General features: G+C 42.5%; 1 protein-coding gene across 4 annotated transcripts in view; it reads left to right on the plus strand.

Annotated features, from left to right (window-relative positions):
* The window catches only part of LOC133351440 (SH3 and multiple ankyrin repeat domains protein 3-like), a 631,852-nt gene that overhangs the window by 207,206 nt on the left and 408,909 nt on the right, over positions 1–15,737 (plus strand). For all 4 annotated transcript variants that reach the window (XM_061566655.1, XM_061566657.1, XM_061566656.1 and 1 more), the window contains one exon: positions 2,137–2,205. In XM_061566655.1, the coding sequence (XP_061422639.1) occupies positions 2,137–2,205 (69 nt within the window). The remainder of the gene's footprint in view (positions 1–2,136; positions 2,206–15,737) is intronic.

Genomic DNA, 15,737 nt, shown 5'->3' on the forward strand with positions numbered 1-15,737 from the left:
CGTGACTTCAATCCTCCGCCGATGGCAGCCATGGGGAAGGGGGGGTGCAGCACATGCCTGTAGTTGAGCAGCTTGTGGGGGCTGAGATTGCTGGATTATGCATCCGTGTGGCCATCGTGTATGTGTTCGAGATACCCACCTAAGAATAACAATATTATTCTTAATTTTATGCCGCAAGATTCAAGACCACCAAACACAAGTTAGGATAAAACCGAACATTTACGAAGACAGCTGTTATAAAAACTATACGAGCAGAGGGAAAAATTAACAAAGCAATAATATAATCGTAAGAAGCCAGAATGAAATCAGAAGGCTAAATTATAAACAGAGGCCTGAAACCTTCATGTAAAAGTAGTCCCTGTGGGCATAGAACCTCTGACATGATTGACCAGAGAGTTCCACAGTCGCAGAGCCCGAGCACAAAACGCCAACAGCTCTCCTTTCCTGCTGAGCCTGAGCCTCGGAATACAGAGCAGGGCCAATGCTATCAGGTGACCTCAAGAAGGTGCACGTGGGAGGTGCTACAGCAAGGAGATTTCTGACAGGCTACTTGCAGTCACTTTAAATATCCACCTCAAGCAGGCCTGTCCTTTAAAATATCATTTGAGGCTTTCCTGGGTAAACAAAGAATTACAACTGCCATCGTCAGACACCTCACGCCTACGGATGCTTCTAATGCTCCTCTCTATACTCCCACACGCTCCATCCATTTTATCCTATGCAGCATTACATTATCTGCACAACATCCCACCTATATATTCTTTGCTTCTCATGAGAAAAAACATCGCTGTTACCGTGCCATGTCGATTCAATTGTCTTTCTAAAATACGAATTCTCTCTTAATTTTCGGTTGATGTTTATTCGGTAAATGCACTTGAAGATTATCTTGTGGTTCGCACGCGAGGCGTTGGAATTTGTTGAGCCTTCAAATCAATGTAAAATTGGCGTCAGCGTTTCGTGAGGGGTTATAGAAACATGACGGGATTCGCACGAACCAAAATCCGAGTGAAATTTATAACAATTGCGGTTTAGCGTCTCCGCTCGGATTATTTTTCTCAAGGCAAGTCTCTTTTTTTTACTTCAAATTAAGGCCAGCCTGCAAATTAAGTTATCATTTTGCCCACGATGGTTTAAATTATTTTATTACAAGAGCTTCTTACACATTCAGGACTCTGTTGGCTGCCTAAACTCCTGTGTGAATGTTCTCTTGATTTGAATGCACTTCAACTGACATTTTCATTGTGTACAGTGGGATTAACATTCATTCAGTGCATTGTTATATAATGTGGCTTTTTTTTCTGTATGGATGTTGAACTTCTTTTGCACCGTATGTAGCCAACCGTGCTAATCTGAGGTTGGACTGCATAATAATATTACATAGATGTGCGTGCGTGTGCATAATGCATATCGAATTAATCCATTTTAATTATTAAGCCCATGTCATAGCACCCCATTTATTGTTTTAAGATTGAAACAAATGCTCGTGCGTGCGATTTATTTTTTTCAACGGATTAAAGCCATCCTGCAGAAACATGAACCTTTTCATTTTACTCCAGATCCCGGCAGTGGGATTTGTGCAGACTTTCGGCTCTGCTCATTCTGCATTGTGAATTGGGCCAACAACAACAACAACAAACAACAACAACAAACTGTTGCGGAACGTCCGAGCTGGCACCAGGACATTTCTGCAAAAGCACTGGGGAGCGCTTTCGTAATCCAGACTTCGGTCTGGGCCACCCCTAAGTTGGTTTCACACTCAGAGGGGCACCTGGGTCAGTGCGATCAGCAGAACTGCATCGACACCGGGAGGACAAAGGCAGCTTGGGTGTAGTGGAGCACACCCCACGTCTAGATTTCATAGGCACTCACAGAACTTGTCCAAACACACCATGAGGCTTAAAGGGGGATTTTCTCTATATATATACAGTATATAGATATAAAACAGTCATTGTAAACATATGTAGCTGCGGCATGCTTCTTTGGAATTGCTAAACTCCTCTCCCTGTCTGGTCAATGTTTCTCTGCGCTGAGATGTTCTGCCTGCTTACCATATAACGCGTGTTGTGCTTATGTTGTGCCTGATCTAATTTGGTGGAAATTAAATGTGTTTATCCATAATTGTTTTCTCTCCTGCAGTTTCGCTATAAAAAGAAAATCTACAAGACCCTCGTGAATGAAAAACAGCTGGCCAAGCTTCATGCTAAGGTAGGACATTACAGTTTCCGTGAGCATGTGTATTGCTACGGGTATGAGGGTATGCATCTTTATTTCCTACAAATGTGTGTGTATGTGTCCTTTGTTGTGTACATTCGCTGAGCACAGACCCAAAACGCCAATCGGCAAAGGACCAAACGAATTGCGCTGTGAAAACCCGGCTACCCGAGTTGGATTCCCAGCCACGGCTAACATCGGTGGCAAATAACTGAACTTATCCTGGGCTTTCTTTCCCCTTGGTCAACTTGGGCTTAAACGAGCACCTGGTGCAGTGTGTAAACATCAGCACCTGGGAGACAAAGGCAGCCGAGCACTGTCCTGGCCATGACCACTGCCTCGTGTGCCATTACAGCATTAACAGGTGCTCACTAACAATGTTTGCTCCGAGAGCCTATGTTGTGGGCAATACCAGGGAGCTTTGTCTTGTAGTTTACACACATCATTATAACTTTAGCAACCCGGGTTCTTTTCCAGCAGCAGTGGCATCTGGTATTGGAACTCGGCCTCGACTTGTCGTTGATCTACTCAGGCATACATGAGTAGTTACATGGTTGGAGTGTGTAGACATGAACACTGGGGCAGACAAGGGTGGCCGCTTGCAATCGGCATCGACCACACCATCCCCTCGTGTGTCATACCGGCCCCAAGAGGTGCTCGCTATCAGCGATTGCTAGGACAGTCTAAGGCTAAACCGGGGAGCAATATTATTTGCGCAATCGTGAGGTCACGATCGTCACGTCATGCTGCAATCTACACGGACCAGGCTCAGCACTGCTCATATATATAAGGGTATCTGTATGAGTATAGCGAATATTAATATTTGTTAAATTTTTATTTTTACAAATAACAAGTGCAGAGTGAATGGGGCATGAATCAGGTACTGCCCCATGACCCAGTGTCTCGTGATCATACGGTAGTAAACAACTACGCTTGTGAATAGCGGTGACCTGTCATGAGCTGTGTCCTCTGAGACCTTTAAGGGCGGATTAAATTGATAAAAAAAAATTAAGCTGCAATATAGTGCCAACTGCATGAACAATGTAAAAAGGCTTGCACACACGTAGTCCACCACAATCAGAACGTCAGCGATTTTGTGATGATGATGATATAATTGTCGCTCCAATCGGTGTGTCAACGCAATCAAAGATCTGATGCCACTCGTGTGAAGATGTACATTTCTGGGTGACAGTCAAGTGAAAATTGAGCATGTATTGGCAATCAAAATGATCAGTGTGGAAGATTTTCGTTCAATAATCCACAAGTTGACTTTATGAAAAATGTGTGCCTGTTGGGTGCCAAACATTTTCCATTAAGTAAATAGATTCACGTTTATCGTTCGTTTTCAGACAAATTCCGGTATGAAGGTAATGCATTCTTGTATCACATCATTGCTGCTAATGAAACGTTCATCCATCATTGTGAGCCAAAGAATAATTGATAGATTACTGAATTAAAGCAAACAAGTTCTTCCACTAGGAAAATAAATCAATCAAATCTCAGCCTTTTACTCGACAAAAATGAAGACAGATTTGTTTTTACCTTGTCAAAATTAAGTAACGAGCATTCTACATTGCGACTTGCAAAAAAAACTAACATGAAGCCTGACTATTCTTGGTTCTTTCGGTAAAGTCACGTAGAAGGGAAATAATAAAATAATATAAAAAGGAACTTTACCGAAAGAACCAAGAAGATGAATCCCTGCAGTCACGAAAGCTTTAAATCGAAATTCAAGCCTGTCTCTTTATCGGGAACGCTGTGGGCTGTTGATGAAATAAGTTGTCCGTACCACCCATGCACGCACACACGCACTCTGCACATGCAGCAACTAAATTGTTGGGAAAGCTCGGACTTGAGGTGCTGGAACTATCCAGCATACAGGCCGGATCTAGAATACCATCTTTTCGGAACTCTGGTAGAAGGTCTATGTGGACGCGAGTCCAACAGTGGTGAGTGAGGCTGTGGTTGAGTGTGGCAGTTGTGTCTTCAGACCCAACCAGAAGATGTCTTTGGTGCCGGCACGGGGAAGTTTATGGACCACTAGAACACGTGTGTTGAAGTAGTCAGAACCTTTGTTGAGACTGGAGGAATCTGATGAGCTCTGAAGCTTTTTTCACCAGATGTTCAGTATTTTAGGAATGTCACTGCTTGAAGAAATAGTCTGTTGTGTGGATTTTACTAAGTTTTCTGTGACAAATGAATGTTGTCTCTTTCTGAAAAATGCTCATACATCAATGACAGACCCAGATTAATGTAAATTGAACTCTGAATAAAACAAATTATTTAGTGCCTTGAAATCTAACCGTCTGGCTGCAATCTTGTTATTAGTTGTCACTCTGTGTCTGTAACGTGACTCATGGGTGCAATTGTTATCCATTATAATGCACGCGTTATGACACCTCTATAAAATCGAGTAGAAACTATAAAGCACTCTGTATTCATGCATTTTCCATGGAGCTACTCGGAGATTTGCGCCCTGAGCCATAGCTCTGATATGCCCACCCCTCATGCCCGGCCTCAACAATATTTTTCGTGTGTCAAGCGGGTCATGGGGGATGTAATGACGTGGCCACTCTGTAGGTGGAGAATGGCTTTTCTGGTTTAGAATGTAGGAAATCCACGGCAGCACACCGGGGAGTAGCGCCGGATGGTCTGGGCAGGCGTACCCTGGCTCAGTCCCGCTCCTGCAGATTGTGTTGTTGTTCTTCAACAAAAAAAGTTGATTGCAAACGTCAATGACATGATTCACCGTTGGATTTTAGGTTTAGGGCCAAATTGTGTAAACCTTAAAATAAAGAATGAATCATAACCCTGGCTGCAAAAAAAACGTACGTGTTAAGTTGATCAAGAACGCGCTCCTATCATTACCCAGTGCTCATGTGCAGGCAGCGAGGGTTGGGGAATCGCCACTGAATGTTGCGAAGCTCTCTTGCTGTGGGGGGTCGAGGGGGCGCCATACCCGTGGCCCGCCAGGAGAAAGCAGTACGGCAAAAATGTGGACTCCACCTGTTCCGTCTGCATGGGATCGAGCATTACCCCCTCGCACTCGTGGGTTTTCTCCGGGTGCTCCGGTTTATTCCCACTTGTAAACAATCATTGATTGGCCGGTAATACCTTCATATCAAGTTCATTTATTAGGTATAGCCCTGTGAGCCATTCGGCTCTTGAATCGGGTGCAACCGCTGAATCGGGTGCAACCGCAGAGGACTGCAGAGCTTGGGCAATCGTTGACACCTGCTCATTAACTGGCTATCTTCCTGCTTGAGTTGTTCTCTCTCTTCGAGAGTGAGTGAATACTGTGCGTGTTACAAGTGTAAGTTATATATATTATATATAATGATTATATAATAAGCATATTGCACACGATGCCATCTGTTGTTCAGGATAACAACGAGTAGTTGCTCCCTACAGAAGATCACATTTCATTTGTAATCCTGCGTCGATCGAATACAGGCTGACATGAGCAAAAACACAGCACACCGTGAAGTGTGGCGATGCCAATTCTTGAGAGCTAAAGGCAGTTTGCTGCGGGCCTGGCTCTATGTTGTGCGGTGCTCGTCAATAACGCTTGCTCCAGCAGCCAAACCACACTAAAATAACGGGGATTATTTTCAGAGACTGTATCTATTAGAACAATAACAACACCGCGATGGTTTTGTTTATATCTGGATGTTTGTTGGCGTGTATACCACCCCAAACCATTTGACAAAACTTGCTGACCCGTTCATACGGAACAACTGTAACAAAGAGCTTCTTAGCTCATCGGATTCCTCCTGCAATCTAAATAACGACACCGATTCTGAGATGGTCAGGGGTCAGCAACCAAGTTAACAAAAATATATTTAAAAAATTCGAATTCAGTAGAAAACGCAGTATTTCAAGAGCCACAATGCCATGTGAATACGAGACGGTGGTGGTCCTTAATAATTACGGTCACAGAGCAGTCCCTAAAGAGCCACATGCGGCTCTGGAGCTGCAGGTTTCTGACCCCTGGACATGATTACACAGACACTAAGATTTTTGGAGCAATACCGTCTCTTGTAGAACCCCATACATTTTCCAAATCATGGGGATGTTGATTTGATAACAAGGATTACTGTAGTGAGAACCTGCAATTTTATTGTTTTGTTGTAGGATGCTGTGGTACTCAGAATGCAATGTATGTCATAAGAATAATTGTGCATACAGACACTGTACCATATAAAAAGCACATATACAAATTAATGTGCGTGTCCATTTATGCCCACATAATATTAAAGAGGCGTGCAACATCTCACACGTACATACACTACACAAGGTATCCACAAAGTATTTTGTGTGGGCTTCTACTTAATGCATTTGTCATTGTGTTAGACACGATCCAACCAAACGGTTGTATAAAAAATACGTTTCACGGCCAGGGATGGTATCAGACATCAGAGCAACTAACGAAAAAAACCATGATGAATGATTGCTGTTGTTCATAAAACACGTCGTGGCTTTCTTGCAATCAATGTTCATTAAACATGTATGATGTAAGCTCTCCGTACATCTCTCTCTCCGTGAGCCGTGTCCTTTATCAAAGGTGGCGCAGGTGGTGGTCTTCCTTCCATTTAGCCCTGTCCATAATATTACTGAAGAACTTTGCCTCAGATATCCCAAGTTGCATCCAGTTATTCAAATTGCTTCGGTACTTATTTTTTTAGCTTCTGGTCCCTCTCATGCTCCCAGTCAAAACAGATTCCTATAATCGCTCATTTGTTTTCACATTACATGTCCAAGAAATCCAACTTGCCTTTCTCTAATCATTCTCATACACTTTGCTGTTGTTGTATCCTGTTGCTATCGCTAATACATTTATGTCACTCATCTTGTCTGTCCATATGTTTCACGTTCTACTCTTTAAACAACACATTTTGTTGCTTCGGGTTTGCTTTGTGTGTGTAATCTGTCCAGCATTCACGTCCACAGATGAGAACATCTCACACTTAACGCCGCTGAATTCTAATTCTAGTTGCCATACGGAGAAGGTTTCTTCCTCTCAGAATTATGAACTCTAATACTATTGATGGCTCATGACCAGCACTCGAAATTATACGTTCCTATGGCAGGGTTCAGTGGCACCATAGCAAAACGTACAGTGGGTATACCATGCTTATTATTCGGTATGCAGTGTATGTTGTATTGCTGCCTTAGCCCAAGCTTGAATTTAGTGCGGAAAAATCATCAGGAACGTATATACTTACGTAATTTGTACTCATATAATGTATTCATGTTTATTTATTTGAGGTGACTTACTTATAGTTTCTATACTTTGCACTGCGTATCGTGTTTCTTGTATTTTGTTTGTCGTTGTAACTTTGCTGACCCGCCCCGACTGGACACCTGTGAACAAAAGAGCTTCATAGCTCATCGGATTCCCTCCAAGGATAAATAGAGATTCTGAGTCCGATGTAAATGCCGTTGGCAAAAGCTTTTAAGAATGAGATTATTTTTACAAGGTTCACTGAACAGATTGTAGGACTAATTTGAAGACCAATTTTAATTAGATGTTCATGTAAAATGTCATAATCTTACTTCATTATGCTTTATTATTTGCCAGTGAAAAAATGTATCCACATTTTTGTATTACCCTGTTCCTATGTTGCTAATATTCCTAACTATGTTACTTGCATATATGTGCATTTTAAAAATAAAATATTCATACTGTTTATACTCTTTGGTTCTTTCGGTAAAGTCACGTAGGTAGAAATAAAACAAAATAAATCACGATGTTTCCATAGCAACACAAGCCATCGTCTTCAGGTGAAAATCACGATAGCCGCGATGTCTGCAGCAGACATCGTGCTGCAGTCACGAAAGCTTCAAATCAAGATTCATACTGTTTAGTTTGAGCAATATTCAGGGAAAATTTTGTTGGACAATAATTCCTATTCTGGCTGGCAGAACACACAAGGAAGTGGTGTGGATAGCATTACACCATGCACCCAGTTACCCTTGTCTAACCAGTGATGATAATAACGATGAACACCTTTTACCAGATACTCAGTTTTAGTCTGAGTCGACCTGGAGATAATCCACTGACAGTATATTCAGATACAAATTTACGTTGGTCTTTTGCATAATGAACATAAACCAGTCTCTGAGTGGCAAAGATTGTAAAGACATTGTCCCGCACTCTGCACCACAGCTACAGACTTACACAGGGAATCGTGGGCTCAATCCCGACTCTGATACCTGTATATTTGGAGTTTGCATGTTATCCTCGTGGTCACGCTAATTTTTCTCTGGATCCTCCGGTTCCCCCTCCACATTTAGAAAACATGCGTTTAGAGTATTTGGCTGCTATAGATGATAAGCTGTCATTGGTGGCCAGGTTGCTTCTGAAAAATAGCTATAGAGCTCGAAACAGAATATGCGTTTATACTGGAGGAATCCGATGAGCTGTGAAGCTCTTCTTTACAAATGTGCAGTGTCGGGGCGGGTCAGAACGTTACAACAACAAACAATACAAAAACAAATTATAGGGACGGTAAGCACATCACAAAGACATACAACTAAACTATTTTCATTTTACCAGGTAAAGCCCGCTGAGCTATTAGCTTCTTTTTCAAAAGTAACCTGGCCACAAATGATAGCTCAACGAAGTGGCTTGTCACGTGACAATTTCAAACTAATCAAACAAAAATATACAAAAATAGAATAGAAAAAGAACATACAAACTAAGCCTGTGATACACATATTGCATTTTCCTATATTGCTTGCAGCATTAAGGCAGTACCTTCTTGTATAGCCAGCCCACCACAAGATAAATACCCTTGTGATTTACACAGGGCCAATTTTAAGGAAAGCAAATAAGCAGCTAACTGATACAAAGACAAATTGTTCGGGGACAAATGGAAAAATATCCCGCGCAAAATAAATCCGCTGACCTTTGCTCTTCCTCCAATGAATGCCCTATGAATATAAATGGACACGGGGCTTAAAGCAGAAATTGAATGTCATTGGAATCAATTGTGTGGGCTGCAACATTGCCCAGGTAACTTTTTCCCCCCACCAAATTCCACGTGTGGATTTCTGCAGTAACCCCCTCCCCTCCCCCCTCGGGTGCATTGAAAATTGGTCAACCCCATTGGATCGCATTGTCGCAGTGGCACTCGTTCAAATTGGCCCGGTTCACAGAAGCTACGCAAGTGAGTACCACTGGCCGTTGGTCAAGATTCCAGAGGGCAGATGTCCGTGTGCAGAAAGCCATGCTTATAAGAGCCGGGGGAGGTTGTCAGTTAGGCGATGGTTTGTATTGTACGTGTGTACGTAATGGTAAAACTTATTTCGCACCGTAGACTACCGAGCTAATCGGAGGTGCGGTGGGGGAGGGGAGAGCAAATTCTCTCCCGTGTGAAAGTCGCCCGCTGCAAAGTCACTCGGAACAACGCACATCGTTTGTGGTTAAAAAAAAAAGAAAATAGAAAACCAAGATTCCCAACAATATCGCTGGCTTAATTCGTTGTTTTAAAGAGCCGCATTTATTTTTTTCCATGGCTGGAACCAAAACATCTAATTTATGGTAGAGATATCAATAAAATTACAGCAATTCTCAATCCACCAAAGTATGATAGCTTGCTTCCCTATGCCATGTCGTTCATGGTTTTTATTTTATTTAGCATACTTCACCACACCGGTCAGTACAGCTTGATGAAGAGCCGGGTAGGGGAAAGCAAGGCCGGTCCTGGTAATCACTTGCCACTGACGTTAGCCGTGGCCGGGAATCAAACTCAGGATGCCAAGCCCATAGCACGGTGCACTCACCACTGCGCCCACTGCTCCACCACGTATTACATAGCATATACACTCGATACTCCTCTGGTAATGATGGATATAAAATATGATTGCTATGTGCCCAATGCACGGAGCGCACACACAGTGCATTATGTCTACCACGTTTTATAGCAGCCACATATATATAGAGCAATGATAGGACCTGGAGTTTTGCTCGCCCCTCTTTGTGACTCTGAGCCGTTGAATATTCCACGTTTCTTTGCTGGGTGCCATTTCTTTCACCAGATGACCTCCGTTGATTTCCCACAAAGTTGTACCTATTTTATCTATCCTCAGCCAATTATCCAAGCTAGGAATCATGACATTTTCCCAGATGAGAATCATCATCATCATCATCAATAAATGTACGGACAAGTCTGCTGAGATGGACGGTGGCAGCATGCTGGACATATCCTCAGAGAGTCAGCTGAAGATATGACGAAGATTATTCTGCAAGGGAACAAGAACAGTGGGAAGAGGGGAAAAGGAAGGAAATCGATCGCTTTGTGGGACAATGTGAGCAGATGGACTCCATGAGTGATGCTGGAGGTTGCAAACATATGTATGTGCGTATGTTGAATTTCTTTCGCACCGTACGTAGCCAACCGTGCTAATCAGAGGTGCGGAAAATATGTTATTAGGACGACACTTGACAGACACAGTTATCTTTGTCAGCATAATCTATCTTCAGTCCAATGAATGACCTCACTTTTCATGAAGTTGTGCAGACGTCAGTTGAACACATAGGCTTTAGCGACCAATATTATCCATAATAGAGGTTTTTGGGTTATATCGTAGAAATATACATTTTTGCATTTTCGCATTTTCGCACCTGATTTGCTCACAAGGGGCCAAATAACATTTATCCCTCTATTTAAGACCGAAACTCTGGCTTTTGCCTGATGAGGCTGGTTGTAATTACTGGCGAAACGTCGTACCCGAATTGTAAATGTTCTAGTGGGCTTACTCTCCAACCCATCGGTGTGCTGAACTAGAAACGAATTGGCGCCTTTCGTTTACGTGACAAACCTTACTAACTGGCTGTGTCGGGTGGTGGCGGTTTTAACGACGCATTTATATTATTACGTGATCCAACCCCAAAAAAAACCCCATCTATCATGTGCAGACGCTGTTCACCTTGACCCCGATTCGTCGCTCCTCATGTTTAGCCCTTTGTCCTGCTCGTCGCTATTCTCAGCCGCCATCGACCGTAGGTTGTGCCAGCGAGTGATTGAATGCCGCCCGAATCTGCTTGCTTTTCCCTCATCGTGAATTCCTTTCCTCGCATATTACTCTCCGTACTGCAATGTTACGTTTGTTTTCTTGTCACCGTAAGCACTTGAGTGTTTGTAACAATTTCCATTGAGAGTTTGGCTGCAATTTTGCTCCATAGTATCATTGCTGGCAAAGTGTGCACTGGTCAAATTCAACTTTTCGGACGTAATGTGTTTCTCACAGTCCATTGGAAAGTTAGCTTTTTTTATCATACATGTGGTTACGATCATTCTCAAATCACTTCTGGGAAACAGCTTCTGGTTGATGTTAATTTGATAGAAGTTTGTGAGTCTTTGTGTGTTTATATTTTCCTCTTCTCAAAATTCTCGCCCACTGCCTCACGTCCAGCCAAGGAACATTTGAAATCATATCCGTGTCAACTCATTAAATTCGTTCGTAAATGAAGTCAGGCTCGAGGACGAACAAAACAAATAACGGAGGAAGTATTGCTTTTTTTTCAGAGTAGGCTTTCGTTACATTTCTAAAACATTGACTCATTCTCCGTTGTGTGTCGGTGTGCATTGATTTTTTTGCACCTGTTTTTTTCCCCCCAACTACTAAGGGCTACTGACGATAGTACTGGAAATGCATCTGTTAACTAGCTTTCTTGTCTGTGCGTCAACTTATTTAACTCTGTCCTCATCGCCACGCATCGATTTAAATTTTCCTGCATGTTTGCCTACGCTTCTGAAGAGTGGCATGCTTCTATAGCAACTGCACGTGCTTTTCGCCAGGGTTGGTTCATGCTGGTTTTTTGGTTTAGCCATGTTTGTTTGTTGTAGTACAGAGTTAGACTGATGGCCTTAATCTAAGTTGTCTTGTGGTTGTTGTTGGTTGTTTGACTTGCATCCCACTGAGATTTTTGCACACAGTGTTGGTGTACGGTGCTTTTTCTGCAATATTTTGCTGTCTTTTCTTGGATTTTCCGTTTGCACATATTCACTTTAAGATGTTTTCTTGTTCAGGTTTTTGTTTTTTTGTTTGTTGCGGTTGCACCCGATTCAAGAGCCGATTGGCTCACAGGGCTATGCCTAATAAATGAACTTGAACTTGGTCCAAAAAAACGCATCAATGTTCAACATAATTGCCGCTAAATCCACTTTTAGGTGACAGAATGTAGTGTGGCGTTGATATGCTGCTATATTGACTATGTAAGTAAACATGAAGTGAACAGGGAACCAAGTGTGGTTATTTAAAAAAAGTAGTGGATTCGTAATTAGTTTCTTTTGGGTAAAATCGTGTCTGTATATTGTCATTTTTTTCACTATAACCCTCCACCACGTGACTGAGCCAATCAAGTTGTCACGTGGGCAAATATGCAGATCAAATGTTGGTTTATCAGCAACACTGGAATGTCGGAAAGCAAGTGAAATCTCTGACAATTCCTCTTCGGATAACCTCACAACAACAAGCGGCAAATACCCGTCTTTAATATTTCATGCAATGTACGGCACGAGCTCATTCTCTTGACGTGAATGAAAAAAAAAGATCCAGGGTGATTCTACCCTCAGGGTTAGGCTTCCGAACAATCGATTCACAATGGGACTAAAAACACTGCTTACAGCCTCTTTTGTAAGCAGTAGTATGTTGCGCTTCGAAATAAACATCACTGTAGCGCGAACCCGCAATTTAAAATATTTTGCCTTTTGTAGGATGCCCTGGCACTTATTCTAGGGCTCAGACCGTTTCTGCAACATATCAGAGGATCTTTCACAGAACCTCTCCCGAAAAATACACTCTGCCAATAGATTATTTATTGAATGACAGTCAAACCCATATATATATTTAAATTCTCGGAGCTGGGTTTTCGTCGAAATCAAGTGCAGAAGCAAACTGATGTGATGGTCTTTAAGTGGAGTCATTGGTGACCGTGCTGAGTTACTGGGGCGTCACGGTGGCGAGGAGATGCTATCTCTCTCGCCTGGTACGCAGGAGGTCGTGGCAGGAGGTCGTGGGTTCGACCCCGGACCCTGACGATACCTATTGTAGTGGTGGTCACGTGGATTTTTTTCTCGGTCCTTCGGTTTTTGTCCTCTTCCACATTTATAAACATGCGTTTAGATTAAATTATTTGAGTATAATCTTGATTTGAAGCTTTCGTGACTGCAGGAATCCATACTCTTTGGTTCTTTCGGTAAAGTCATGTAGGTAGAAATAAAATAAAAAAAATCACGACGTTTCGATCGCAACACAAGCGGTCGTCATCAGGCAAAGGAGTCAGCCTCTAAAGGCAAACTGTTTATAAAGGTCTGGGGATGGGCGTAGCCCAAGTGTATCAACAGCACCAGAAGCATGGGCAGTGCACGAGTGCCAATGCAGCAACAATGCCAATGCAGCAACAATGCCAATGAAGCAACAATGCCAATGCAGCAACATGTCTCGGACCGTGTTCGTGAACACAAGGCAGATCTGAAACACAGCAGAAGCAATACCTCTGCCGTGGATGACCATTGTTATAACGCTGTGGGCTCGCATGATATTGTTTTTTTCCGAGACCAAGGTACTCTGCAAACCTTCTGGCTATTATCAAAGGTTTGTTCATTAAGCCATCCAGATATATAAACATAGACATAACTTCAACCGAGAAGATGGATACAAATTTATCAATCATTGGAAGGATGTTATTAACCAGGTAAAACTTTAACTGTTTATGGTTGTTCCATCATATCTGCTGGGTACTAGTCTATTTTTCCGAGTTAATTTCCCCCGCATCTCCAGCGTTTGGCATTGTTGCTGCATTGGCATTGTTGCTGCATTGGCATTGTTGCTGCATTGTCACTCGTGCACTGCCCATGCTTCTGGTGCTGTTGATACACTTAGGCTACGCCCATCCCCAAACCTTTCTAAACAGTTTGCCTTGAGAGGCTGACTCCTTTGCCTGATGATGACCGCTTGTGTTGCGATCGAAACGTCGTGATTTGTTTTATTTTATTTTTAACTACGTGTCTTTACCGAAAGAACCAAAGAGTATTTGAGTATACCTGGTAAAAAAAAAACAATAAGTAATCGGAGCTTGTTTGACCATACTTCATCAAGCTGGTCAGCTGTAGGTTTTAAAGAGGAAGAGTTGGGGAGGGGAGAGGGATCGTTTAATATATCAAAGTGCAGTGCCCTAACCACTACACCACTGCTATCCCCAATCCACAGGTGTAGCAGCTGTACACCATTAAAATAGCATACATCTGATCTAATTATGCGTTTTACAGCACTGCATTTAGATGCAAGAAGATACAGCTATTAACACACGCAGCTGCATAGAGCTGATGATGGGTATTTACATATGCCGACTCAAGAGCAGCAACTGCTTCCATGAGAAAACCAACAGGGGGCTACTCATTATTAAATACAGCATTAATAGATTACCTACACGAGTAAAGATAGAAGCAAAGTTCTGCAATTGCTCTCCTCCTGTGGAAGGGCCTCCATCCACTGTAGAGCGAACGCCTGAGGGTATTTGGTCTACTCTTCCACATTCATCAGACGTGTTGAAAGAGATTCTAAATTTGAAGCTTTCGTGACTGCAAGAATTCATACTCTTAGGTTTTTTCGGTAAAGTCACGTAGGTAAAAAATAATAATGAAATAAAATAATAATAAATGAAAATAACTAAATTAAATCACGACGTTTCGGAGGCAACACAAGTCTCCGTCTTTAGGTGGGACCGCCACAGCCAAATTTACTGTATCAAGTGTAAAAAAAAAAACGAAGAGTATGTGTGTTGAAAGATGTCGGAGTTATAGCTACGCTTTAGCTCACCACGTGCACACGATCTGCCGGTCATCTCACCTGATTTTGCATGTTCTCTCCGCGGTGGTAGCGTGGATTTTTTTCTCAAAGTTCTCCGGTTTTGCCCTCGACAACTGAAATCGTGCGTTTATATTATTTGGCCGCTACTATGAATTCTCACAGGTGATGATATGTGCCATTTTGATGATTAGCTATCATGTGTGGCCAGGTCGCCTTTGAAGAAGAGCTAATAACTCATTGGGCCTTATCTGGTAAACCAAAAGCGTTGTGCACCATGCTGGTGTATCGTGCCGGCCTTCATAGGTGCTTGCTAACAGCTGTTCGTTTTCATGCACATGATATGTGTGTGTGTGCTGTATACAGCTATGTACGCAGGGTAGTTGAAAGCCTTTTTGAAAAACAAGACGTGCTCTCAGCTTGAATATTACTCCGAAGTCCATGCACGAGTCATATCAAATAATACGTGCCATGACACTGAGTGTCACTAGAAGTGTGAGCATCGATGCATTTCAATATTCCATTGCAAAACCATTTAGTTACCACTTTATGTCGATATACTACACTTATTTACTGCCCTGAATATGCAGGGGGGGTAGCAATAAAAATAGCTTTTGTTTATAAGCTGGCCTGTGCAGATCTATGGGCACAGTGAAAGCATTTGTACAATAAGACGCGGAACATCGGTTGATAAGTATTGGATTCTGATG

Source organism: Lethenteron reissneri, chromosome 37 (genome assembly GCF_015708825.2).
Source record: "Lethenteron reissneri isolate LAM-NWPU_2019-01 chromosome 37, ASM1570882v1, whole genome shotgun sequence".
Taxonomy (NCBI): domain Eukaryota; kingdom Metazoa; phylum Chordata; class Hyperoartia; order Petromyzontiformes; family Petromyzontidae; genus Lethenteron; species Lethenteron reissneri.